Genomic DNA, 25,829 nt, shown 5'->3' on the forward strand with positions numbered 1-25,829 from the left:
ATTTTTTGAGAAAGTTTGATCCCATAGGCCTAAATTCATTTCTGATCCCGACTTAGAATAGGTTGGGTTGGGTTGGGTTGGGTTGGGCTGGGCCGGCCCAATGAACAAGTCTAATTTTGCATTTTAATGTACAGGGAGGGTTTGGATTCTCAAACTCCAATCCACTATGGGTTTTGAGACATGTACGAATTGGGGGGGTCTAAAGATGCAGATAGGATTTGAAATTTATCCCCAAACCTTGCCCCATTGCCATCCCTACTCACCATTAGGGATGGGGTAGTGAATTTTGTCTAGAGGAGTGGGGATAGGGAGGGGGGTGCTCCGTCCATTGTCATTCTTAATCAATCAAAATCTATTTGGTAACCAAAAATTTGAATTTTCGTGAGCCATCTTCTCGCTATGTTATTTGCCAAATTTCAACATCAATACAAATAGTGATGTTTGGGACCCAAAATGTCCCATGGAGAGAGAGAGAGATTTTATAAGGATAATGTTAAAATGTTATTTATAATATTCTTATCAATTAATTATGAAATTTTATTATTTTACTTATATTATTTATTTTGGGGTAAAATACAAAAACCTCCCCTGAAGTTTCTGATAATCATAAAAACCTCCCTTATAGTTTCAAAATACTTCCCTTCCGTTTTTGCAGCTCAAGTATGAAGCTAAAAAAACGCTTCCCTTTAATGCATATAAAGAAACACCCTGAGTGCTCAAATAAAACTAGTTTCACTAACACAAAAGATCCGTAACTTGTTCAACACAAAAGCCAAAATAAACTAATCCAAAAACATGACATGAAGGACACGCACAAACTCCAAATGAGCGATCAAAAGAAGACTTTCAAAACACGAATGGTAAAGGCACAAAAACAAATTACAAAACCAAACCATAATACAAACGAGATACGAGCATACGATCTCTTAGATTCACGCACAAACTCCTTAACCACCACTCCATCTCAGAAAAAGATGAACTTTCTGTAATGTGCATAGGCTAGGAGATTGGACCTGATAACTTAGCTGTGTAATGTCCATGGCGGTCTGCCTTTCGATCTTCAGCAAAAGAACATAACATTTTCAAGATCTTTATGCAGCTTGAGGATGACACTCTGATCAAACGATGACGATGACAGAGTAGTCCGTGATGATGTAGACAATGAAGATGAAGATGCTGATAAAGCTGAACCCTCCAATGCTTCGTAGTATTGTCGCCCCCTGTATGCAACAAGGTCAGCATAGTACACTGGTGGTACCAAGGAAACTGGTTTGGTACATCGAGCAAAAGTGAAGCAGAGGTTATATATGACACTCTGCAAATCATCAGAAGTAAATCGATGTTCATCCCATAGGACATGATAATGTGTTGGCTTGCTAGTTCCAAGGCTTCCATAGTGGCTGCAAAGATAGAAATCAAACTCCCATGGATGCACAATTGTGGTATCAACAACCGTCCCTGGATGTACATTTCCAGTGGGTCCCCCTTGGTTCCTGTCCTTGGGAAAGAGACGGGTTTGGTGTCGCTTCTGTGCCACGACTAGTGTGATAGTAGGGGAATACCCATCTGACTCAATAGCACTCTTAAGGTCAGTTAACTCATCATTAAGAACCATGTCAAACTGACTCTCACTAACTCCGTCCCGAAACACAATAATTTTCTCTGGCTTCACTTTGTTAATCCTAGCATAAGCTTCAAGAAGCTCCAAACACATCTGCCCAAAATGTTTTATACCCTCAACCCGGTGGTCCTGCAGGCGGATTCTTGCAGCATACTTATTCGCAGCAGGCCAGTTCATGGTGGCAACAACAGCTGCAATGGATGGACTAGATGTATTAAAGGCAGCAGGATGATTGACATCAGCCCCAATAAACATGACATGACCATCACCCTCAAGGCGAGGAAGCTTTTCAAAGAGTTCAACATTGCTACCACCAAGCTTGGCATTTAACTTGAGGGCAAGATTTGCAAGGTACTGGTCTAATCCTCTATCTTTATTAGCATTTTTGGAGAGGCAGCATTGAGTCACAATTCCAATCTCAGTCTCACATATCCGCTTCAGGTTATTGTACCCTGGATCCTTCTTGGTCATTGCACATATGAGAATCTGCAATTGACCACCAGAAATCTCTTTAGCACGGGAGCAAATTGAACTTAGGTGTTTACTGAGCTGCTTGCTGTTGTGAAGTTCACGCATGTCAGATGGCTCATAGAAGAGAGGCTCCTTCATTTCAATGTGGAGTTTCTTGCATCGAGAGACCAGTTGATTTGCAAACCGACGGTAATCTAATTCCACATCCCTATCAGTGAAATCGATGATTGCCCATCGTTCAACTCGCTTCCCTTCCAAAACACATTTGTCAAGAAGGTTCCATTGGCAGTCACCCCTAACTGTGACTTTGCTAGCCCCACCATTCACATTGCCAAGTTTCAAATTGGGTGGCTGGATAACACGTCCAGTGACTTCAGTCATGTGCTCACTAACAGCAATCTGGAAATTTTGTGCAATTCCTCCCCTGATAAGAATGGTTAGGAAGTAAATGAGATACAAACAAAAAATTTCACTATTTTGACAAGTTTTCTTGCATTCATTTTTTAGAAAAGAAACATTGCATGGTACTCTGCCTACAGCTTTCTAATTTCCAGTTGTACTATAACTGTTAATAATTTCCTTGTATACTTGATCAAAATAGAAATATGAATAGAGGTTACACTACACAAGCACTTATTCTACAAAGCAATTCTCTTGTTTCCAACCTTAACAATGATTAATTTGCAATGATGTGAAGACTAAATACTAGGCTTCATATTAGACACCAAAAGGGAGGTAATTCAACATACTGTTAGGAAATGAAAATACTTTTAACCTTTAACTCTGAAAAACTGAAAGCAGTAAGCATACTGTGAACAAAATAGGAAGGGAACAAATGTTTTGGGCTGTATAGTAATTTTCATTTCTGTTATTATCGGGAGAGTTGAGCCTCTTTACCTCTTCCTAATGTTGTAATTAACTTTTCTTTTAATAAATTGATTTCTGTTATTGATAAAAAAAATCATTTTATGGATCATAAAAATTAAACAAACCACTACTTTATGCATAACTCACATCCTTTTAAACAGTGTAGGGCTCCTAAGGACATGGTGGCTACAGGAAAACCATAAGGCTTTCGATAGTTGAAATTGTTAACATATCATCATCATACATAATTAATAAGAAACAACTAAATAGTAGTTTTCCATACCCGCAAGGTCCATCATCTGCTTTAACCATCGTGCATATGTTGTCCTTTCTTACCCATGGTTTAGCCAAAGCAATATCCTTGAATTTGGGTCCTACATCCCTATCCTTATCCAAGCTGTCCTTAGGGTACCTTTGTCCCTCAACCAAAACACAGAACTCCATAGGTACATAGTTCATCTTCCCACCCTTGCTCAAATCTAAGCAAGGAAGATAGCTGTGCTCAATCACTTTTCCATATTTGTCCTTGAAATATTCCACAAGTCCGACATTTCTTGGTGGATGCTTACCATCTGGGTCCTCAATTGGGAAACTCAGCTTGTTTGCAACAGAGCTTGTAAGCCCCTGAATTATGTACTTTTGCTTCGTTGTCCTGTGAGTCACTGTCACTTTCAACTCTTTCAAGGCCCTTTCAATTGCTTTCATCATCCAATGATGAACAGGACCACAATTAAGCCGAAAGTCAGCAATGTGCTGTTGAAGAAATTCTAGTACAGGAACCTTCTTCCGAAATGCCAGAACTGAGTAGTCCAAGCATTGGGCTGGACCCTGAGAAGTGAGCTTCAGGCTATGATGAAAGCCTTTGGAAGCAATGAGACCCTTGCCGAGATTATCACCATTATTGGAGTAAAAGCTTCGACCTATTTGGATACGATGTCTAGTCGGGTTCTCTTTCATGACCAAATCCATACCTTGTAAGATCTCACGAGGGATAGATGACGGCGTACCTCTTAAGTAGTCCTCCAACTTGTAAAGTGGTAGCTCCTTCACAAGGTTTATAGTAAACATGAATGCACAAGCACCTCGTTCCTCCGCCATGGACAGCTCCACTTTGAATTTCCCAGTAGGCAGCTTTACTGCACTGAAAATGCTTTTCTCCCCGTCATATGCAGTTTTAGCCATAGGAAAGTTTTTGGGGTCATCAGAAAATAACTTATTCCTGATCATGTGCATAAGAGACTTTTTTATCCGCAAAGATCGGCCTTCCTTGGGTGTCACTTCTGGTTTAATATCAACATCATAGTGGAGTATGATTAGATTAGGATTGTACTTGACACGAAAGTGATTAACTAGAAGCTGTGAAAACCTAATAGCACATTTCCCGCCATAGTCAGGTCGTTTCACTGGAACTCTTTCCCCTACCCTAGATGCAGGAGATGGTGTCAATTCTAGAGATATATCCAGTGACGTTAGCTCTGCGACTGGAGGGTCTGTATATACCAAAACAAACAAATATACAACCAGAAGATAATTAGCAAAGTTAATTATAAAATGACTAAAATATTTTGTTAGTGCATCATCAAACTATTTTGTCCCAATTCCTGTGACAATAAAGACCATAATCTTGGAATTAATAAACTGCTAAAACAATGTCTGTCATAAAACCAATTTAAAAATCATTCAATGGGTATGCCTAAAACGAGATGAATCAAATTCATGATCTAATTATTGTCTGTTTAAGCAAAAAGACTCTAGTTCGATAACAAGGTAAACTCCAATTAACAGGAACACGTTAAGATGGATTAAGAGAGGGGGGGAAGCAAAGTCCAAGGTTGTCTTTGGTTGAACATGATGCTCTAGTGTTCAGTTGCAGATAAATTACTAAGATGGGCAAAACTTTTCTTTTTTTATCAATAAGAGAAATATTTCATTAGATTCGAGAAAAAAGTACAAGGGTAGGGGAGATAAACTCTCTCAACTTCCCTCAAAAAAACAAGGAAAATTACAGCAAAGCCCAAAAGAACTAAACATTTCCCACTGCTTGTTTGGCTAGCAAAATAGCAAATGAATTAGCACTTCTCTTAACCCACTGCAATCTCACTTCCATACCCTGAGTCAGCCACTTTCAGAGTCAGCGTTCATTAAGATAAGGCCGGATACCCTCATCCTCCTCTCCTAACCAATCTATTACCACTTTTGAGTCTCCTTCAATGATCAATCTGTTAATACTTAATTCCTTGGCCCTTTTTGCACCCTCCATCACAACCATAACCTCAGCCCAGAGTGAGTCCCCAAAACCAATCAAACCTGAATACATAACAACTACACCTTCCTCTGTCCTGAGAACTCCACCAATCCCTGAAGACCCAGGGTTGCCCTCCTTACTGCCATCAAAATTCAGCTTAATGAAGCCAGAACATGATGGATTCCATGCAGGAAGAAAGACATTTCTGCTTGGAGATGAATCTACCAGATACCCTCATCCTCCTCTCCTAACCAACCAATTACCACTTTTGAGTCTCCTCCAATGATCAATCTGTTAATACTTAATTCCTTAGCCCTTTTTGCACCCTCCATCACAACCATAACCCCAGCCCAGAGTGAGTCCCCAAAACCAATCAAACCTGAATACATAACAATGATTACACCTTCCTCTGTCCTGAGAACTCCACCAATCCCTGAAGACCCAGGGTTGCCCTCCTTACTGCCATCAAAATTCAGCTTAATGAAGCCAGAACATGATGGATTCCATGCAGGAAGAAAGGCATTTCTGCTTGGAGATGAATCTACCAGATACCCTCATCCTCCTCTCCTAACCAACCTATTACCACTTTTGAGTCTCCTCCAATGATCAATCTGTTAATACTTAATTCCTTAGCCCTTTTTGCACCCTCCATCACAACCATTACCCCAGCCCAGAGTGAGTCCCCAAAACCAATCAAACCTGAATACATAACAATGATTACACCTTCCTCTGTCCTGAGAACTCCACCAATCCCTGAAGACCCAGGGTTGCCCTCCTTACTGCCATCAAAATTCAGCTTAATGAAGCCAGAACATGATGGATTCCATGCAGGAAGAAAGACATTTCTGCTTGGAGATGAATCTACCACTTCCTTCCAACTATTTAGCAGAATCACTGTAGGAATATCATCAAATAGGTCCATTGATTTTATCCAATGAACCACCCTAGCAGTAATAACCTCAATAGTTTCCCCTCTATTTCTCTCCTTGTCAACAAAGATTCTTTGATTTATTTCCTCCTAGACTGTCCAGCAAACTGCAGCTATTGTGCATCTCCAGATAACTCTACCCCTCTTCTTAGTCCAACTACCAGCAGAAGAGTCAAAAAGGCTTTGCACATTTTGTGTGGGATCCACCAGTGGCCAAACAGAGAAAAAACCAAACCCAAATAGAAGAAACAAAGGGCAGGAGATTAGTAGGTGGTAACAGGACTCACCATGAGCTTGCAAAGAAAGCACCAATAGGCGATAAGCACCAAAAAGGCACTTTTCTTTGAAGATCATAAGTGTTAATTCTTTCCAAGAACATGTCCTAGCAAAGAGCTCCAACCCGTGGAGGGACTGGCTTACCCCAAACATCCTGAATAGGAAAAGGTTGCCCAAGACTTTCAGAAGGTTGGATTAAATCTTCAAAAAAAGAGGCACAAGAGAAGGAATCAGGAGGGGAGAGGGTCCAAATCCGAGAGCCCATTTTAGAGGAATCCAAACAAACCTTTTGAAGTAAAGCCAAGACATTACCCAACACAAACTCTCTAAGGCCCCGCCCAAAGCCCAAGTCCCAATCCACCCAGGACCCAAGCCCAAAGAAGACAAGAAAGTGGATATAGGCTCCTTTTATGGTTGGAAATAGAATACAACGGCGGAAATTGTTCTCTTAAAGATGAACTCCCCACCCAAACATGTTCCCATAACTTAACCAGGTTTCCAGAGCACAAATTATACTTGATAAGTGGTAAAAAGGCAGGAAGTATGGCATGAATAGATTTCCAAGGTGCCACATTGGTCACTTGAGCAAATACTCCCCACATTCCAGCCCTCAACCACCAACCCATGAATACTTAATATCACCTTTGTCCACAGCTTATCCCTATCCAACGGTTATCTCCATAGCCATTTCCCTAATAGAGTTGAGATTCTCTCCTAAATGTTCTCGATACCTAGGCCACCAAAGTTCCTACTCCTACTTACTATTCCCCACCTCACCTTATGGTCCCATCTTTCCTCTCTAGGTTCCCACAAAAGGTCTCTCATTAACTTTTTCGAGACACCTACAAACTTAAATGGCATTTTGAACACCAACAAGAAGTAAATTTGCCAAGGTTGACTTCATTAGAGTGATTCTGCCCACCAAAGAAAGGTAGTTTCTCTTCCAAGAAGCTAATCTCTTAGTAAACCTGTCCACCACCGGATTCCAAAAACTCACATTTTCTGGGTTGTTTCCTAATCGTAAACCTAAGTATTTCATTGGCTACTAGAAACATCACAGCCAAAATTGTTGGACCCTTTGACACCTCTCTTTCATCCATGTTTATTCCCACTACACAACTTCTATTAAAATTGATTTTCAATTTTGACATCCTCTCAAAAAGGTAAATCATCATCTTCATGTTCCTTACCCAAGATAGATTACCACTCTCACAAAATAAAATTGTATCACCATCAAATTGTAAATGGGTGATAGGCACTCTATCCCTTCCCACCCTCCACCTCTCACCAAACCTAGAGTGGTAGGTACTCATCCAAAGCTAGAGTAAGAATGAACTAAAATGACTTATCCTATAATAAAAGTTCAGCCCATGACTCCATTTTCCATGTTGTAATCAAACCTTTTATTAAAAGAGTAAAGTATATTTAAAGAGGTCTGGTCAAGGCCAATTCCTCCTAAAATAGCAGTGTTTTATTGGGTAGCCTACTTGGGTAAGATCAATACGGTGGAAAACTTGCAAAAGAAGAAACCTTACTTGTGTTTGTCCCCAAATTGGTGCTTCTTGTGTAAAGTGAAGGGTGAGGACTGTAACCATTTACTGATATCGTGCTCTTTTGCTGCCAATATTTGGAACTGGGTTGTTGCACTATTTGGGTGCAGATGGAACTTGCCCTCCGAAGTAAAGCTATTGTTCATTCCGGCTGCCTTTGGGAGATTGACAAAAAGAGGGAAGCTAATGTGGAAATGTATCAGAGCCGCTACCTTGTGGACTTTATGAGAGGAGAGAAATGCTAGAATATTACAAGAAAAGGAAAGAAGTCTTGCTGAAATTAAGGAATGCATAATGACAAGGGCAGTCTCGTGGCTAAAATCTTCACTTGTTGGCAGATTACTCATTTGATGACTTAAGGAGAAACTGGGCAGCAGTGGATTCTATAGTCTCCACAAAGAACAAATCACATGCTGAATGGGAATCCCCACCGGATGGAGTGGTAAAACTGAATTTTGATGGTAGCTGTCGAGGTAACCCAGGGCCATCTGGAATAGGAGGGATTCTGAGAGACAAAGATAGCAACATGTTGTCTTTATTTTCAGGACCAGTGGGTGTTGGTGATTCTGTAAGGGCAGAGATACTAGCAGCGGTACAAGGTATACAGATGGCCAGTCAACTTGGAGTGAATAATTTGATAGTAGAAGGGGATTCCAAGGTAGTAGTGGGCTGGTTGACAAGTCCAGAGACAGCTTGTTGGGGCTACAAGGATCTGTTAAAGAAAGTTAAATGGCTGACAAGGAATATGTCAGTCAGGTTTCAGTGGGTCAGCAGATCAGCAAATGCAATGGCTGATTCTTTGGCCAAGCAAGGGGTGTAAAGGGGAGATCTGTTTTGAGCCACTTTGTAACTGTGTTTCAGGCTTGTGTTTGTTTAGTGTTTATGACTCAGTCCTAGGGGGAGGTAACACCTCGTGCCTCTTCCTAGGCTGAATGTACTACTATTTTTTGAATTAATAAAACTACTCTCATTTATCAAAAAAAAAAAAGATTAAAGTATATTTCATTAGTTAACAAAAAAACGACCCTCTACAACTATATGTTGTAGAATGGGTATTTACAAAATACACATCTCATAACCCTAAACCACCACCTTTTGACTGTTTACAAAAAGATATTCACATATAAAAAGGGGTCATGATTTCTCCCCTTGAATTTTTTATGTATAGCAGTATAGCTACCCAAGAATACAATTTTCCTAAGATCTTTTGGTTTACTGCTTCAGCTAAATTGTTTTCCTTTGAAACATTCTAGCATAGTAGCATTTCTTTCTTGCCATATCATCCAAAAAAAAATTAATTGGAACTGTGTTCCAAATGATTTTTCCTCTATTGTTCACCCCTTCTGATCACCAACCTTCAGAAATCACTCTATTGAAGCAGGACAGCAGCTCTTTACAGCAAATATCTTCAATATTCTAGACCAGATTGTGCAAGAAAATTTACAAGGAAGCAATAGGTGACCAACCAAATCCATGTACTCTTCACACAATTCACATTCAGCCCTGTCCACCACCATCCCCCTCTTGTCTTTCCTTGTTCCAAAACCAACTCCTTGCCTTTCCCCAGTTCATATATTATTCAAGTAAGCAGTCCAAACAAATAAAGCAACTTTTGATGGCACATTTATGCACCAAACAACACTAACAGGTAGGTGATGGTTTCTTGCCTTGCCATCTGATTATAGAAGGATTTCACAGATAAAAGATCAGAACTTGCCCAATTCCAAACTCTCCTCCCTTGTGTCAATCCTAGCACTATATAAAGCATGCTAGCTCCATTAAAGGCTCAATTTCCCAATCATTTAATTGCCTCCTGAACTGAGGTATCGATAAGATTGACTTGAAAACATATACTGAGATCTAAATATAGCCCAAGACACAGTCTCTATCTTCATAAACACTAATTAGCAACTGCTAAATAAGACATTGCCTAAGACACAGCCTATGTTCACCTGGCGAGTCAAGGAGGCAATCAATACACCACAAGAAATGAAGCCAGAGAAGCTTTTCATTAGCTCTGGACAATTTCCAAAGATTTCTTTCATATAAATGATACTAGAAGAAACACATGCAATGCACAAAAGGAAACTGAATTGGTTCTTAGTGTGTTCAAAAAGCCCTATATTTGATTTTTTTTTAATTTTTTTCCAGAAAGTTTTGAGGGATTGGGAAGGAGGCATTCAATAACTGCTGAAGAGGCTCAAGTTAATGGCTTAATGCTTTGTCCTTTACTGAGCAAGTTATTGAGGTTGTGAACTCCTTAATGACTGAAGCCAGACTTGAGTTGCCTACTATATCCTAAAATATTTTAATTAATTATTTTGTTCACTAAAGACAAAGCAACAAGTCATTGAATTCAGCCATTTCAGCCATGGAGCAAATACTTGCATTGTTCAGGACTGGTAGGAATTAGGGACTCAATTAGATCAGAACTGATAGCAATATTACAAGGATATAGGCTAGGTAAGCTACTGGATGTCAGTAACTTGATTATAAAATGGGACTCAAGGACAATAATGAGCTGGTTAAGAGACAACAAACAAGCATCCTAATGTTATGGGAATGAGATGAAAGAAATCATGTATCTACCTTTGGAAATGAAGATCACTGTAGCTTGGGTAGAAAAATCTGCCAAATAAGGGGTGAGCAAAACACATTTGTTTTGGGAAAGGAAACATAATGATGTAAAGAACAAGGCTGGCTAGATTAGCTAAGCCAATCTGATAGTATACAATATTGAACATAAATTTTTCTCTCCTAATCAATAAATTTGAGACAGTTAAAAATCAAAAAAGGGCAGGGAGGAATTGGAGATGTAGGACATCATTAGCCTCCATCCATCCAATGGATTCAAAAATCTGTAACTGTAGAAAATGTTTCGAAAAATTGTTGTTCCCAGATTCCATGAAAGTTCATTTTCAAACACTTTAGGAGCCAAACAATAAATTAACAAGGTGAAATCTGGAAAATAGCATATTTGTACAAGTAGGGGATCCACTTTCCTAGTCTTTCCCCTTCCAAACACCCTCTCCCAAAGAAAAGAACTCTGCTAAATGGTTTTTCCCCCTTAGAGCTCAAAATTCAGACTAAAGTGGTTCCCCGCTAAATCTGGTAAATGATTTCCTCGCCCTGCTCAACTAATCCAGCATTTATTATTCCAACATCAACAAAGTAAGGAGATAAAAGCAATCTATCAACATGCACAATTTAGATTGGGGGAGGAAGTGAAGAGGCATTAGGGAACAGAATAACTAGCCACCAACACCCCTATGGAAATGAATTCAAAATTCTGCCAAAACTGCACAGAAAGCTGCAAAAAATCCACTGATTTCTAGACTGCAGCTTCATTGTTAAAGCCTAAACATGAAGCAAAATCAGGAAGCAACAAATACTTTTTTGCCATCTTTTCAATTCCACCCCAATAGAAACAAAGGAAATTCCAAATTCCAAAGCTCATCTGGTGAATACATGGACTAATAAAACCAGTGAAAACCCAATATGCTATATCTATCCCTGCAAAAGCTGTTGGCAATTGCAGAATATCTGCATTATTTGAAAAATACAAACAGGGCAGGAAATCAATACAGTGCCTTTAAAGTAATACCAAATTGTGGCAAGAAAAAAGTAAATGAATTACTTGCCTTGAAATCAAGCAAGATAGAGAGCCATCTCCGTTCCTCAAACAGGAACCTGGCACCAAATTGAGCATTGACTTTGCACATCAATGAAAATAACTCACCCGAGCTAATTTAATATTTGGCTACTTGAGCTATTGTTGAATGTCTGAAGGAAATCTACAGGTACAGATCCCCCACCCACCAAAAGAATTTTGGTTAATGATTTCTTCCCCTTAATACAAAAGTATGCCCAAAGTGATTCTTTGAGAAATATGTAGGGCTGCAATTTGGGCAGGCTCAGGTTGACATTTGTCAATTTTTGAATGGGCCCAGGCCCTCAATGCTGTGTGACTTCTTCAAGTGAGGCACCCCTATAAATATGGTGAATGTTGTAAACTATTTATTCCAGAATTGCATTTCAACAGCGCATCACCAGGAAAATATAAAGGAGAGAAGAAACGTTCTATCCATAAGGCTGTGATTGGATTTGGAGGTGGGAGTGGAAAAGAGGACATCAATACCCACCCCTCAATGGATTTGAATATCTGCCAGAATCAAATCATCAACAAGTTGCCCATAGATGTAGAGCAGGGTGGTTGAAGTGGAGAGAGAGATAGGCAATAATGAAAGTTATATAAACAGTAATAAAACCAGCATTAATATATGGGACAGAGAGATAGGCAATAATGAAACACCATGTTCAAAAAATGTGTAGCTAGAATGAGGATGAGGATTTTGACATAGATGAAAATGGCAAGACTAAAAGGACCAAGTAAAAAGGTGAGTGCATTAGAAAGGACTTGAGAGTAGTTCCAATAAATGAAAAAGAAAATGAGAAAAAATTAACTGAGATGGTTTAGTCATGTGCATAGATGATAAATGACTGCACCAATGCAGAGTGACTTGTTGAAAGTAGAAGGAACCCAAAGAAATAAGGGAAGACCAAAGAAAACATGACCTGACATGGTAAAAAACAATGTTTTAGAATAGGCTTAGAGGTGCAAAAGAAAACTTGACAGAAAACTTGGCTCTTGATAGGGCTAACAGACAGGAGAGGATACAAAGCCAACCCCAAATAGTTTGGGATTAAGGTTGATTTAAGTTTAGTTGTATTTAATGGTATGAAATATCCAAAGATTCCCAATCCAATGAATAAGATTCCATTTGAATCCAAATATCAATGGACTGAATTTGGATCCAGGTATATGATATCCCATTCGAATCCAATCAGTTTGCAGTCATATTAAGACACTTGTCAATTCCAACATTCCCTTGTAAACAAAGAGATAAATGGAATACTAAACTAGTGATGATCCAGGTATTTTCTTCAAGGAAGACCCAAAGAATGCATAATCAGATGGAGCTCAATTTCCCCAGAGAAGCAAAAGAACCCAAAAGATGCATAGAAGTAAAGATTCAGCAGAAAACCCAATTATTACCCCCACAAATTGGGTTCAAAATTCCACTGGAACTACACAAAATGCTTTAAAAAATCCATTGAATTCCTAAATTTGTATAGAGAATATGCAGATATATTGAAAACTAAATCAGTGACAACCCAAGCATTATATCCATGGAAGACGCAAAGAATTCATAGTCAAGCTGAACCAACTTCACTAGGCACTAAGGACGTACATGAAATACCCAGAAAAAAAGACAATTTAAGAATTAGTGGACAATTTATCTCCCCCTGATGGGTTCAAAATTCCACAGAAAAATCTATCCATTACCCTCCAGATTTCGTGCAGCTTCAGTTTCAGAGCCAATCAAGGACGCAAAATTCAGAAAGCATCTCATCCGCCTTTCCTTTTTTTTTCTTCTCTTTCCACCCCAATCCAAACAAATTACACATTTCAATTTCAAAGTTTTTTTTTGTTTATGCATGAATAGATGAACTAATATTCTAAAAAACCAGTGACAACTCAAGCATTTTTCAAATAGAAATTCAATTTTCCGAGAAGCATAAGAAACACTTAAAAAGACACTCGTGCGGATACATCAAATATAAGAGACCGGTTCAAGAAACGCTATCCAAATGGCAAGTTAATCTTTCATAACAGAGAATTGAATAGCCGCAAGAAAGCAATGTAGAACTGAATTTTCAACCACAAATATCAGAAAACAAGACCAGCAGTTGAATAGATCCAAATCATCCGTGCAATCAAATCACAATACCAAAAGTACATTCAATTAGGCTTATAAAAAAAGTACATTCAACTCATCATTGTAACGGAATTGAAACTATATACTCCAACAATAAAAACATCCCATAGAATCAATAAGCAACAATACCACAATTAATTAGTAAAAAAAAAAAATCAAGCTAACAACTCAACTATCTGCATAATCATACGAAAACCACATAGCCGCATGCTTACCGGAAACCGGAGATCGAACCGAAACCAGCTCGGTCCTTTTACCAACCCAGACAGGACCGGAACCCCTGGAAGACCCTTCACCAGAAGGAACCCAAGCAGGGCCAGAACCAGGATTCGACCTCGTGGGTCCTCCAGACTGGCCATGACCCGAAGTGGGTACTTGCCGGAATGATCCTTCATGGCCAGAAATAGGCCGGTAACTCGTTTGCTGAGTCGGATAGTTAGAGTAGTTGGGGTTTGGATTTCCCGCACGACTTTCTTGACCATGTTGATAACCTTGGTGATGGGACCTTCCCCCTCTTCTTCCTCCATCTCCCGACCTTCCTCTTCCTCTTCCTCTCCCCCTCCCCCTCTGATAGTTCTCCATTGCCGAGTGCACAAACGAAACAAGCAAGCACAGGACTTTGTAGCAAGTAAACTCTGTAAGCAAGACTACCCAAAACAAAAACACTTGTAAGTAAAAGAGACACAAGCAAAAGAGGTATAAAAATACAAGAAGAGAACCAAAACTGAAATTACTGAAGTGCCTTTACGTGCTTCCTACGCTTTGAGAGTACTAAGGAATGAAAAGAAGAATCGGGAAAGTTCTGGTTAATTTACGAAAGCTGGGTCCCTGAGAAAAGAGCGGAATTGTTAGCCAAGGACAGTATGCGTGGAGACGAAGGAAAATACTCCATTTAGAAAAATGGAGAATTTGGAGGAGAAAAATACGAGAGACTACTACGATACGCAGCGGCAGAGTCAGAGAAGAGTGGACTGGACACTATTCTGGTTATGTTTACGTGGATTGGTTGGAGAAAAGTGGGTGTGGGGCTGTGCCCAGTAGGTAGAGGAAGCCACGGAGAAAAACAGGGAAGCGCCGAGGGAGTGTGGTGTTGATCTCGGTTGGGAGGGTCCTGTTGAGATGAAGGAGGACAAATCAGTTATTCTGTTGGAAACTTGGAGTAGCGCTGTCAAACGGTGAAGTGAAATCATGGCGGTTCACCCCGGACTAAGGACCAAGGAAGGAAGCTTGTTCACCCCGAGTTACTGATTGGTTTGTTAATTGTGTTCATTCAATTCGTAGTTCAATTTTTAATTTGCCTTTTTTCTGCTGACATTTGGGGATGGACTACCTCCGTTGTATATAGTTCCTGTTTTGCATTTCTGATTTATGTAAAAAAAAAAAAGAAGAAAATGACTGATAACTGAATGGGTCCATTTTTATTATATTATATTTAAAAAAAGAAAAAAATGGGTCCATTGAGAGTCAAACCGCGTTTCAAAGGGGTGGGCTCTACGCCTCTACCTCTACCTATACCTTGCAAAGCCAAAGCCCTGGTTTGAAAGGGGACACTTTAATTCCAAGATGGTGTTTGAAGCTTTTTTATGGCAAAAAATGTCTTTATATTCTATACTATATATACTTAGAGATGCAATTGTTCTTGTGTCGCTTTTTCCTTTTTCACATCGTTTACTAATTCTCTCATAAATTTGTGAATTTTTTTAATTTTTAAAATAATTTTAAAAATACATAAAAATGGGGTTATTTAAATTCACCCACAAGGCCACAACCAATTTAGTTTCCTTAGCTTCATATTAACAAACATAATGTAATAACCACTCCCCTATAGAACATGGGCATATTTTAACACCATTTCAGTGCATCACATGGGTCTCTTATTATCTATTACTATATTCTAAAAATGCAGTTGTCCACCTCAGCATGCTCTCTTTTGCTTCCTTACACTTTTGGATTTTGTGATTTTTTTATTTAAGAAAGTTGTATTAAGGCTTTTCATGACCAAATTCCTTATAAGTAAAACTCTGCACACATTCTAGAAGCATGGGAATCCAACCATACATTGGGAACATTTCTTCATAAATTTATCATACTTATACATGAGATATTCTCAATGTACAGTTGGATGCTATTTGCATGAAATTTTTACTTGTAGGAGATATAGGCTCAGCTTTTGTTGTGACCTACTTATCAAATAGATGCCTAGGCTGAAAAGTGACTTCACCAACATACTTTACACGAATAAATCCTTATGTTCACTCTCACTTTAGAAATTTGACCCATTTTCAATTGCACCTTTCAGCAAACCTTACTATCAATACACACAATGCTGGACAACTAAGTGCCCTGCATTTTGATTGCCTTAAAATTTTACTAACAACACCTTCCATCTCTTACAAAAATAGAGTATAAGTGTAACCTTAATGTTCTATTTCTTTTGTCATTCTCTGAAGTCATTTTCTATGCATCACGCAGGTTTAATTTGTCATTAGTAACATATAACAAGTGGAGAGGATATTCTAACTTGAAGAGGATCTCAACGAAGTAGTGCTACAGAAAAATGAAAACGATCACAAGCAAATATCTTTCCTTTGTTTTTCTATCAACTATGCTACAAAAGAAAAGGAGAGAAAAGGCATAGAGTGTAGAGGAAGTGTCATGCACATATACAAATCGTGCTTCTTCACTTTGTGTATACATACTATTGAGCCTTATCTTGTATAAACCTAATCTTAGCGTAGCCTTATCCTGTATGTATTTTAGTTGTTTTTAGGTTTGGTTTCCATCTTCATTTAGGAGTTAATTCTAACTCTAACTCTGTATATATATCTTGTTATCGTTCGCTAAAAGAGATACAAAAGAAAATCTTTCTCCTTCGACCTGAAGTTTCTCATGGTATCAGAGCCAGGTTTTCATCCAACGCTGTTGCCGCGTAATCAGCACAGTTATTAGACAGAAGCGGGCTCCGCAACCCCCCACTTTTGACGGCAATCGAGCCTTGGGTTGGTCTAGGTTTCGTCGTTGCCGTATACTCTCACAACCGAACGATTTATCCAGGTCATCAGCGACCCACGTTTCAGATCTTCGACCCAACGCAAACCTCTTCAACCATGCCAGTCCCGGAGGTGGTGGCTCTGTGACTGACGCTGTTGCACCCGCCGGAGTCTTAAACAGGATCGACGAGACACTCTCTTGAGCCGGTGAGAATATTGGTTGCTCGTCGATTTTAACGGCTTAATGTGCTTTACAACCCGATCGGAATATCGTCTTCAAGATTTGGTTGATCGATAAATGGCGGATGGAAGAGAGAAGAAGAATGAAGGTGAGGGCAGAAGCAGAAAGGTAGTCTCACCGTACTACCTGACTGCCAACGACAACCCGGGTAATATAATTAACCAAGTTCAATTGAAAGGAGATAATTACGAAGAATGGGCTCGAGCAATGCGGATGGCGCTCCGAGCCAAGAAGAAGATCGAATTTCTCGAAGGCACTATATCTCAGCCCACAGATGATTCATCGGAATTGAAAGACTGGTGGACTGTAAACTCGATGCTGGTTTCATGGATCCTCAACACGATAGAACCGAGCCTGCGTTCTACAATCACATATATGGAGGCTGTGAAGGACCTGTGGGATGACATCAAAGAATGGTCTACAGTAGGCAATGGGCCAAGAATTCAGCAACTCATGGCAGATCTTGCGAACAGCAAATAGGTCGGTCTCCCAATCGTGACATATTATGGCAAAATGAAACAAATATGGGAAAAGCTTGCTAATTACGAACAAATTCCGACATGCGTCTGTGCAGGCTGCAACTGCAACATCGCTGCGAAGCTGGAGAAGAGACGAGAAGAAGAAAGAGTCCATCAGTTTCTGATGGGCTTGGACAACGCAGTATATGGAACAGTGCGTTCCAATATTCTGGGCACCGATCCGTTGCCAAACTTGAACAAAGCCTATGCCATGGTGATACAAGAGGAGTGCCTGAGAACCATGACACGCGGCAAAGAAGAAAAAATGGAGGCAATGAGCTACGCTACGCAGGCACAAGGTGGAACAAAAAGAACGAGACATGACACAAAAAGAAAAATCTGGAGTGTGCATGAACTGTGGACGAATAGGGCATGAGGCTGAGAGTTGCTTTCAGCTCATCGGCTACCCGGACTAGTGGGGAGACCAGCCGAGATCTACTGGAAGTGGGAAAGCACGAGGCCGAGGAACACAAGGCAAAACTGGTTGTGGACGTGGAGGCGTACAGAGAGCAAATGCTGCACAAGTGGTAGGGCAAACCTCTGAACCAATTCACGCGACAGAGGGAGATCGCGCAGCATTCGGTGGATTGACTAATGAACAGTAGTCCACTTTTCTTAATCTCTTGAATTCTTGCAAACCCAACACAAATGAGAAGTTGGCAGGTATGAATTGGATAATTGATACAGGACCTTCACACCATATGACCGGGAACCTGAACCACTTGCATGATCCCAAAATCGTGGCTGGTTGTCAGGTTGGATTGCCCGATGGAAAGCTTGTCATGGCAATAAAGAAAGGGACAGTCATTTTAAATAAACACATGAAGCTTGCTAATGTGCTTTATGTTCCTCGTTTGAATTGTAACCTAATATCTGTGTCGCAATTATTAGAGGAGTCAAATTGTAATATCCAATTTACTAATAAGTTTTGTGTTGTACAGGACCGCACTTCGAGGATGGTGATTGGTGCGGGTGAACTACGCGAAGGGCTCTACTACTTCAAAGGTGCGTGCTCAAGCAAGGTTCACAAGGCAAAGGTTGAAGCTTCATACGAGTTATGGCACAAGAGAATGAGTCATCCCTCCGAAAAAGTAATTAAATTTCTTCCTGATTTGAACATTAGATATGGTAGTGGAAACAGGATTTGTGGTGTTTGTTCAAAAGTCAAACAGACAAGAGGTACGTTCGATTCTAGTGAAAATAATGCTAAAGGAACTTTCGATTTGATTCATTGTGATTTATGGGGTCCGTACTCTGTACGTGCGTCTTGTGGTGCCACGTATTTTTTGACTATTGTTGATGACTTCTCAAGAGTTGTTTGGATTTTCTTACTTAATGACAAAAGTGAAGTGGGAAAAATGTTGCGGAACTTCTTCACTATGGTTAAACGCCAATATGATAAATTGGTAAGAATAGTTAGAAGTGATAATGGTACTGAATTTACTTGCTTGAAGGAATATTTTTTTGAGCAAGGTATAATACATCAGACCTCATGTGTTGAAACACCGCAACAGAATGGATGTGTCGAGAGAAAGCATAGACATATACTGAATGTTGCCAGAGCCCTTAGATTTCAGGCTAATCTCCCTATTGAGTTTTGGGGAGAGTGTGTTATGACGGCTAGTTATCTGATCAATACGACTCCCTCCACTCTTCTTTTGGGAAAATCACCGTATGAGATGTTGTATGGGCAGAAACCTAGCTACAAACATATACGAACGTTTGGGTGTTTGTGTTATGTGCGAAGCCTAAATCGTACCAGGGACAAGTTTTCCAGTAGAGTCAAACGTTGTGTCTTTGTGGGATACCCCTTTGGCAAGAAGGGGTGGAGAGTTTATAACTTGGAGAAAAATGAATACTTTGTTTCTAGGGATGTGGTGTTTTTAGAAACTGAGTTTTCGTATGCTGTTGAAGAAAAACAAGTCAAACACAATGATGGCGATCTTGATTATAATCAGGTGGAGACTGAAGTGTATGACGAAGAAGATAGTGAAAGTATAAGAGGAAGGGGTGATAGTATAGGCGACAGGTGTGAAAATAATGAAGTGGAGCATGATGTAAGGGGGGTTCTATGGTAGAAACGAATGCAGGGAATGAACAACTTGGACGAGGTCATAGAGTGAAGCATTCTTTCACTCGTCTCAAGGATTACGTCATACACACAACTTGGTGTTCCAACCAAAGTCTGAGCCCTTCTGCCAGTTCATCTCGCCAATCTCACTCCTCAGGTACTCCCTATCTTATAACACATTATGTGAATTGTGATAAATTTTCTTTGCGACATCGCTCTTTCTTAACAACTGTCACAGCTAGTCATGAGCCACAAGGTTATTCAGAGGCTGTCAAGGACTCTTGTTGGAGAGAAGTAATGAGAAAGGAAATTGAAGCTTTAGAAAACAATAGAACTTGGACAGTGGAGGACTTGCCACCAGGGAAAAAGGCTCTCGGAAGTAAATGGGTCTACGAGATAAAGTACAACTCAGATGACACAATAGAACGGTACAAACAGGTTAAAGGGATATACTACAATGAAACGTTTGTGCCTGTGGCAAAGATGGTTACAGTTTGTACATTCCTTGCAGTTGTTGCGGCTAAAAATTGGGAACTGCATCAGATGGATGTGCAGAACACATTTCTTCATGGAGATCTGCAAGAAGAAGTCTATATGAAGATGCCTCCTGGATTTGCTTCAAGATTGCTTGGAAATGTGTGCAAGCTGCATAAGTCGTTTTATGGTTTGAAACAGACCCCTCGTTGCTGGTTTGCTAAACTAACGACAGCCTTGAAACAGTATGGTTTTACCTAGTCGCAATTTGATTACTCTTTGTTTACGCTTCGACGTAAGCAAGAACAGTTAAATATTTTAGTTTACGTGGACGATCTTGTCATCTCTGGAAATAATGGCAATGCCATTTGGAAATTCAAGAAGTATCTTAGCCAATGCTTCCACATGAAGGACTTGGGAGCTTTGAAATATTTTTTAGGAGTGGAGGTCGCCAGAAGCCAGGAAGGTATTTTTCTTTGTCATCGGAAGTATGCTTTGGATATCTTATCAGAAACTGGATTGTTAGGAGCTAAGCCAGTTGGGCTTCCCCTAAAACAAAATCATAAATTAGCTCTAGCAGATGGTCCTATGATGATAAAGCCGGAGAGTTACACGAGGTTAGTGGGTCGTTTGATTTACTTGACCATTACTCGTCCTGAGTTGTCCTATTGTGTGCATGTGCTCGCTCAATTTATGCAGACCCCTCGTGAAGAACACTGGGAGACAGCTTTACGTGTGGTGCGATATTTGAAAGGTAACCCGGGACAGGGAATCTTCCTTCCAACTAACAGTGATCTTCGATTGTATGCTTACTGTGATTCTGACTGGGCCGGTTGTCCACTGACACGATGCTCTCTCACCAGATACTTTGTTTTATTGGAACAAACACCCATCTCGTGGAAGACAAAGAAGCAGCATACAGTGTCCAGATCATCGACTGAGGCGGAATACAGGTCTATGGCAACAGCTGCATGTGAATTGAAATGGTTAAAAGGGTTGTTGCATTCCTTAGGTGTTGGTCATCCTGACCCTATGCGATTATACTATGATAGTCAAGTAGCTTTGCATATTTCTGCGAATCCGGTCTTCCATGAGAGGACTAAACACATTGAAGTAGACTGTCATTTTGTCCTCGATGAAATCCAGAATGGGAATATACGGCTCTCCTACGTCCAGACTTCCGAGCAACTTGCTGATATATTTACAAAGGCCCTGGGCAGGCCACAATTCGAACATCTTCTTGCCAAGTTGGGCATTTCCCATTTACATGCACCAACTTGAGGGGGGATATTGAGCCTTATCTTGTATAAACCTTATCTTAGCGTAGCCTTATCCTATATGTATTTTAGTTGTTTTTGGGTTTGGCTTCCATCTTTGTTTAGGAATTAACTCTAACTCTAACTCTGTATATATATCTTGTGATCGTTCGTTAAAAGAGATACAGAAAAAAATCTTTCTCCTTCGACCTGAAGTTTCTCACATACACCAAGTTTTTCTATCAACTAATCGTACTAAAATTGTCTTACTTTTCATTAGTTCACTTTTCACAAAATGTACACTCAAGTTTAACAATGTATACATCCACATTTAACAAAATGTGATTCAAAGATACAACTTGTTCACGTATTTTGTTGCATAGTGCACTGGATGCACCATAGATTTTGCCCATAATTAATAATACACAATTTAAATTTCAAAATTTAAATAATTCAGCTTATTATGCTCAAGGTTTTAAAAGCGTTTTTGACCCGAATAGTCAAACTGTTTGACCTAAGAACCCGTTAGTCACCCAACCTACTTTTTTTACAAAAATCCATTGATTTAGTTAAAAAACCACAGACCCAAGTCATTGAATTATTGAACTATTTTACTAGAGAAACGGTTCGCGGGTTGACACTAAAACAGCATTCTTTTTTTTTCAAAAAAAAATAGTGTTTTTTCATTTTAAGTCCCAAGAAATAGTTAAAAATATTTTTGATTTTTTTGTTTCAAAATTAAAACAAATAAAAAATTGACTAATGTGACTTTTGAACACATCAAAATTATAGTAATACAAATTTTGACCAATTACTGAAATTGTTAGATGTGAAATATCAAAATTTATAGTAATACAAATTTGACACAAAATATTACTAATACAATATAAGTAACACCCAACATAAATTATATCATCTTTTAGAAAAAAATGTCAAGTTAATAAGAATTATGAAATCTAAAAGAGCTAAAAGGAAATGTTTACTTTTTCATTATTTAGGCCGATAAAGAAGGAAACATAGGCCATTGCTCTAACAAATTTATAGTAATTGATATGATTAAAATGGATAGTTTGAGAATGAATTAGATAAGAAATGTTGACTCTACAAAGGATATAAAACAAAAAAAAGTTTAAGATTGATAGAGATTAAAGAAGATGGAGAAACTTTTAAAGAAAAAGATATTGCCAAACATTTAAAACCTTCAATAATTTAGACTCTATTTGTTCATCATACTACTTTCATTCCTCGTATATCTAACATAAAAACATCTCAATTTTAAGTAAACACTACCTTATTAACTTATAAATGAGCTCCAATCCATTCAGTTTAATATATCATACAATTTTTATTAGTCATCCAAACTTATGTTAAAACTGTTTATTTTATACAAAATACAATATACAATCATTAATTAAGGACTGCATGACACAAAAAAATCTAGAACAAAGGACTAGGAATGGAACGATGAAAGAGTTAACGCCTTTCTAGCTAGTAAGTGCACAACAAGGTTCTCAAATCTTTTGATGAACTACATTGAACTATGGGGAATTCGTTTTAACAAAGCCCTACAATCAACAACATAAGTTTTATACGCCAAGGAGTATCCTTTAAGACCTCCAAGAGGGAGTTTATAACAGTAAGAACATCACCCTCAAAGATAATATGGTGAAAATGGAGATCCAAAACTAGTTTAGGGCTTTCCTTTAAAGCTAGAACCTCAATCTCCAATGGAGAGAAAATTGGAAAAGCCACGAAATGAGCAATGATTAATGAACCATGGTGACCTCTAGAAACCAAGCTATCAACCGCCTTAATATTTGATGTAGTACCATGGCAATTCAATTTAATATAGTGCATAGGAGGGCGTTGCCAAAGCATGTTAAAGGAAGAAGGAACAACACCCATGTTGTTTGGGTCATGGTCGAACTGGCTTCAGGTGCCACGTGGTTGCCCAATCATCATGACCACGTCAGCGTTGCGCTGTCTCTGTGGTCCGCACCTCATCCCCCCAGCCACAAAGACTCCACGTCATACGGATAAGCATAGCCAGGACAGAAGAGCAGATGGGGATAATTCCATTGAAGATTAGGACTCATCCCGAAGACCTCGACAGCTAACCTCATCCCGGCAACCCCAGAAGCCTAGTCCGATTAGGACATGGACCCTCGGCTATAAAAGGGTACCTCCACTCAAGGTAAGGGATTCCAACTTCTACAACCCATATTATTATACTACTCGAACCAACATTGTTCTCTAATTGCTCAACCTGATTCTCTACTACCATCTACTGACTTGAGTGTCGGAGTAGCTACCCGGGGATAACTCCTCGGGCCTTTGACTGTCTTTGTGTTCGCAAATCTTGGTGCGCAGCTTCGTCCTTCCACCTCGGCTCAACCTAGCTAGCAAGGACTATCTGACTATGACCTCGGTTCTTGCACTACCTAGGATCGAGCAACATCAGATTGGTGTCGTTTATGGGAAATGCACAAAAAGCCTTCCCTAAATCTTTCTCCCCATGCAAACAAGAATCCGTCAAGATGCCAAAAAACCACTTTGAGCATTCAACCAGTTGATCCCCATCTCGGGAATCCCGTCATCGTGCCCTCCGCGCTAGGAAACCCAGCAACTACAACCATCTGTGGTCAACCCCATTCAATTCCAGGCGATGCAAGAAAAGGTTGACCAAATCTTGGCAATGATGCAATTGTTGGGGTCTACGGCACCGCCCACTCAAACCGTTCCCCTCCTATCATGTTGCGTACAAAGGCTGATCCTTGCCCCGAGGACCCCAAAACACGTCGGTTAAACAAGAAGGGAGAGTGTTCTGACCAAGAAAAGCAAGATACCGCGAGAAGATCCGTCTCTTCTACCCAGTCTCGTGAACCCCACAACCGCAGCAGGACACACCAAACTACGCGGGTACCAGCCAAAGAAAGGCTTAGCAAGAGGACACCTCCCCAGGTGGTCTCTATCGTCAAGTCCAGTTTTGTTAAGGACCGCCCAGCATTGCCCAAGAAAGAAAGAGCCACGCACGTCGTTGTACCAGACGACAGTGATATGGAGATCCGAGAGCTCCAACAGCGTTTAACCGAGCTAGAGCACAACCAAGCGTAGAGGAGTGCAGCACCATCCATGGACCAGCCCATGCAACTAGACAACAAGCCCATCAAAGAGCCGCCTTTCATCCAAGAGATCATTGACGAGCTCCCCCCCCCCGTAGGATGGCGGGCACCGCAACTCGACAAATATGACAGAAGCACCGACCCCGACGACCACCTCGAAGCCCTCAAGGCCTAGTTAATTCTACATGGTGCGTCAGAGGGGTTGATGTGCAAAGATCTCGTCTCCACACTCAAAGGACCGGCGCTGACATGGTACTCATCCCTTTCCCAGCGCTCCATCATGTCGTGGAAGCAGCAAGAGGACCAATTTTTGGCAAATTCATAGCCAGCTAAAAACATTGGAAGACTTCGGCCAGCCTCATGTGGGTGTGGTAAAGAAAGGGAAAATCTCTCAAAGACTACTTGGCAAGATTCAACACCGAAGCGCTACAAGTCCAAAACCTAAACCAATCTGTAGCTATCACAACTATACAACACAGACTCTACCCTTCGCCCTTCAACTTCTCCATCTCCAAGAACCCTCCTCAGACTATAGTCGCACTAATGAAGAATGCCCAAAAGTACATCAACACAAAGGAAGCCCAGGCACAACTAAGGGGAGAAGAGGAAAGGCCTGACAAGAAGAGAAGGGACACGGAGGAGCGCAAGGCAGAGAGGTCAAACCAGGACCATAAAAGAAAAGATCGTCGGCCCAACCGTAGACTAAGGATGCCCCCTCCAACCTATAGGAACTTCACGCCGCTGAACACACTATAGTCTGAAGTCCTAATGCAGATTCGTGACTACAACTATGTCCGGTGGTCTAAGAAAATGAAGACATAGAGCAACAAGAGGAACTGCAACAAATACTGCGAGTTCCACAAGGACCACGACCACGACACAAACAACTGCTTCGACCTCCGCAACCACATCAAGGACTTGACCAGGCGCGAGTACCTCAGTGGGTTCATCGACAAGAGCGAGAAGCTGACATAGGAAGAGTCGTGCCCAGAAGCTCGGCCACCACCCCGAGCTCCTCTCACTAGTGTTATCCATGTGATATCAGGAGGAATAACTACCAGAGGAGAGAGCAGATCGAGGTGCAAGAAGTATGAGCGGTTGATCAAGGTCAATGACCGCGAATAGAAGAAGAGGCGGGAAGATCCGATCACCTTTACAGAGGATGACCTCCAGTGGGTTCAGACCCCGCACGATGATGCCTTGGTGATCACGGCTGAGATAGCCAACTTCAAAGTGTGGTGTATCTTAGTCAACACAAGCAGCTTAACGGATGTCCTCTTTGAAGACACATTTGAAAAGCTCAGCATCGGCAGTGATTGCTTCATCCCCATCAACACTCCCCTTATGGGCTTCTCCGGGGAGTCCCTTATGCTGACCAGGAGGATAACCCTCCCCCTTCTAATCGAAGATGGTGATATC

The 25,829-nt window shown here is 40.3% G+C and overlaps 2 protein-coding genes across 2 annotated transcripts; one reads left to right on the forward strand and one right to left on the reverse strand.

Annotated features, from left to right (window-relative positions):
- Positions 1 to 713: 713 nt before the first annotated feature.
- On the reverse strand, positions 714 to 14,411 carry LOC104608118 (protein argonaute 2). Its single transcript, XM_019199563.2, has 3 exons — positions 13,954 to 14,411; positions 3,243 to 4,449; positions 714 to 2,516 (listed from the first exon to the last, which is right to left on the reverse strand). The coding sequence occupies exons 1-3, from the start codon at positions 14,318 to 14,320 to the stop codon at positions 1,061 to 1,063; spliced, it is 3,030 nt and encodes a 1,009-aa protein (XP_019055108.1). The 5' UTR covers positions 14,321 to 14,411; the 3' UTR covers positions 714 to 1,060.
- Positions 14,412 to 17,026: 2,615 nt separating this feature from the next.
- On the forward strand, positions 17,027 to 17,863 carry LOC148790472 (uncharacterized). The gene is made up of 2 exons (XM_088892310.1): positions 17,027 to 17,441; positions 17,544 to 17,863. The coding sequence occupies exons 1-2, from the start codon at positions 17,027 to 17,029 to the stop codon at positions 17,861 to 17,863; spliced, it is 735 nt and encodes a 244-aa protein (XP_088748436.1).
- The last annotated feature ends 7,966 nt before the right edge of the window (positions 17,864 to 25,829 follow it).

Source organism: Nelumbo nucifera, chromosome 7 (assembly GCF_055504915.1).
Source record: "Nelumbo nucifera cultivar China Antique chromosome 7, China Antique-T2T, whole genome shotgun sequence".
NCBI classification, from domain to species: domain Eukaryota; kingdom Viridiplantae; phylum Streptophyta; class Magnoliopsida; order Proteales; family Nelumbonaceae; genus Nelumbo; species Nelumbo nucifera.

What these genes read in the sequence shown, in the direction of transcription:
- LOC148790472 (XM_088892310.1), top strand. Translation starts at nt 17,027, where the DNA reads ATGGCGGATGGAAGAGAGAAGAAGAATGAAGGTGAGGGCAGAAGCAGA. An exon ending in CATGGCAGATCTTGCGAACA is followed by an intron (nt 17,442 to 17,543) that starts GCAAATAGGTCG and finishes GCGTCTGTGCAG; the next exon opens with GCTGCAACTGCAACATCGCT.
- LOC104608118 (XM_019199563.2), bottom strand. Translation starts at nt 14,320, where the DNA reads ATGGAGAACTATCAGAGGGGGAGGGGGAGAGGAAGAGGAAGAGGAAGG. An exon ending in GGTTCGATCTCCGGTTTCCG is followed by an intron (nt 4,450 to 13,953) that starts GTAAGCATGCGG and finishes TGGTATATACAG; the next exon opens with ACCCTCCAGTCGCAGAGCTA. An exon ending in GCAGATGATGGACCTTGCGG is followed by an intron (nt 2,517 to 3,242) that starts GTATGGAAAACT and finishes CATTCTTATCAG; the next exon opens with GGGAGGAATTGCACAAAATT.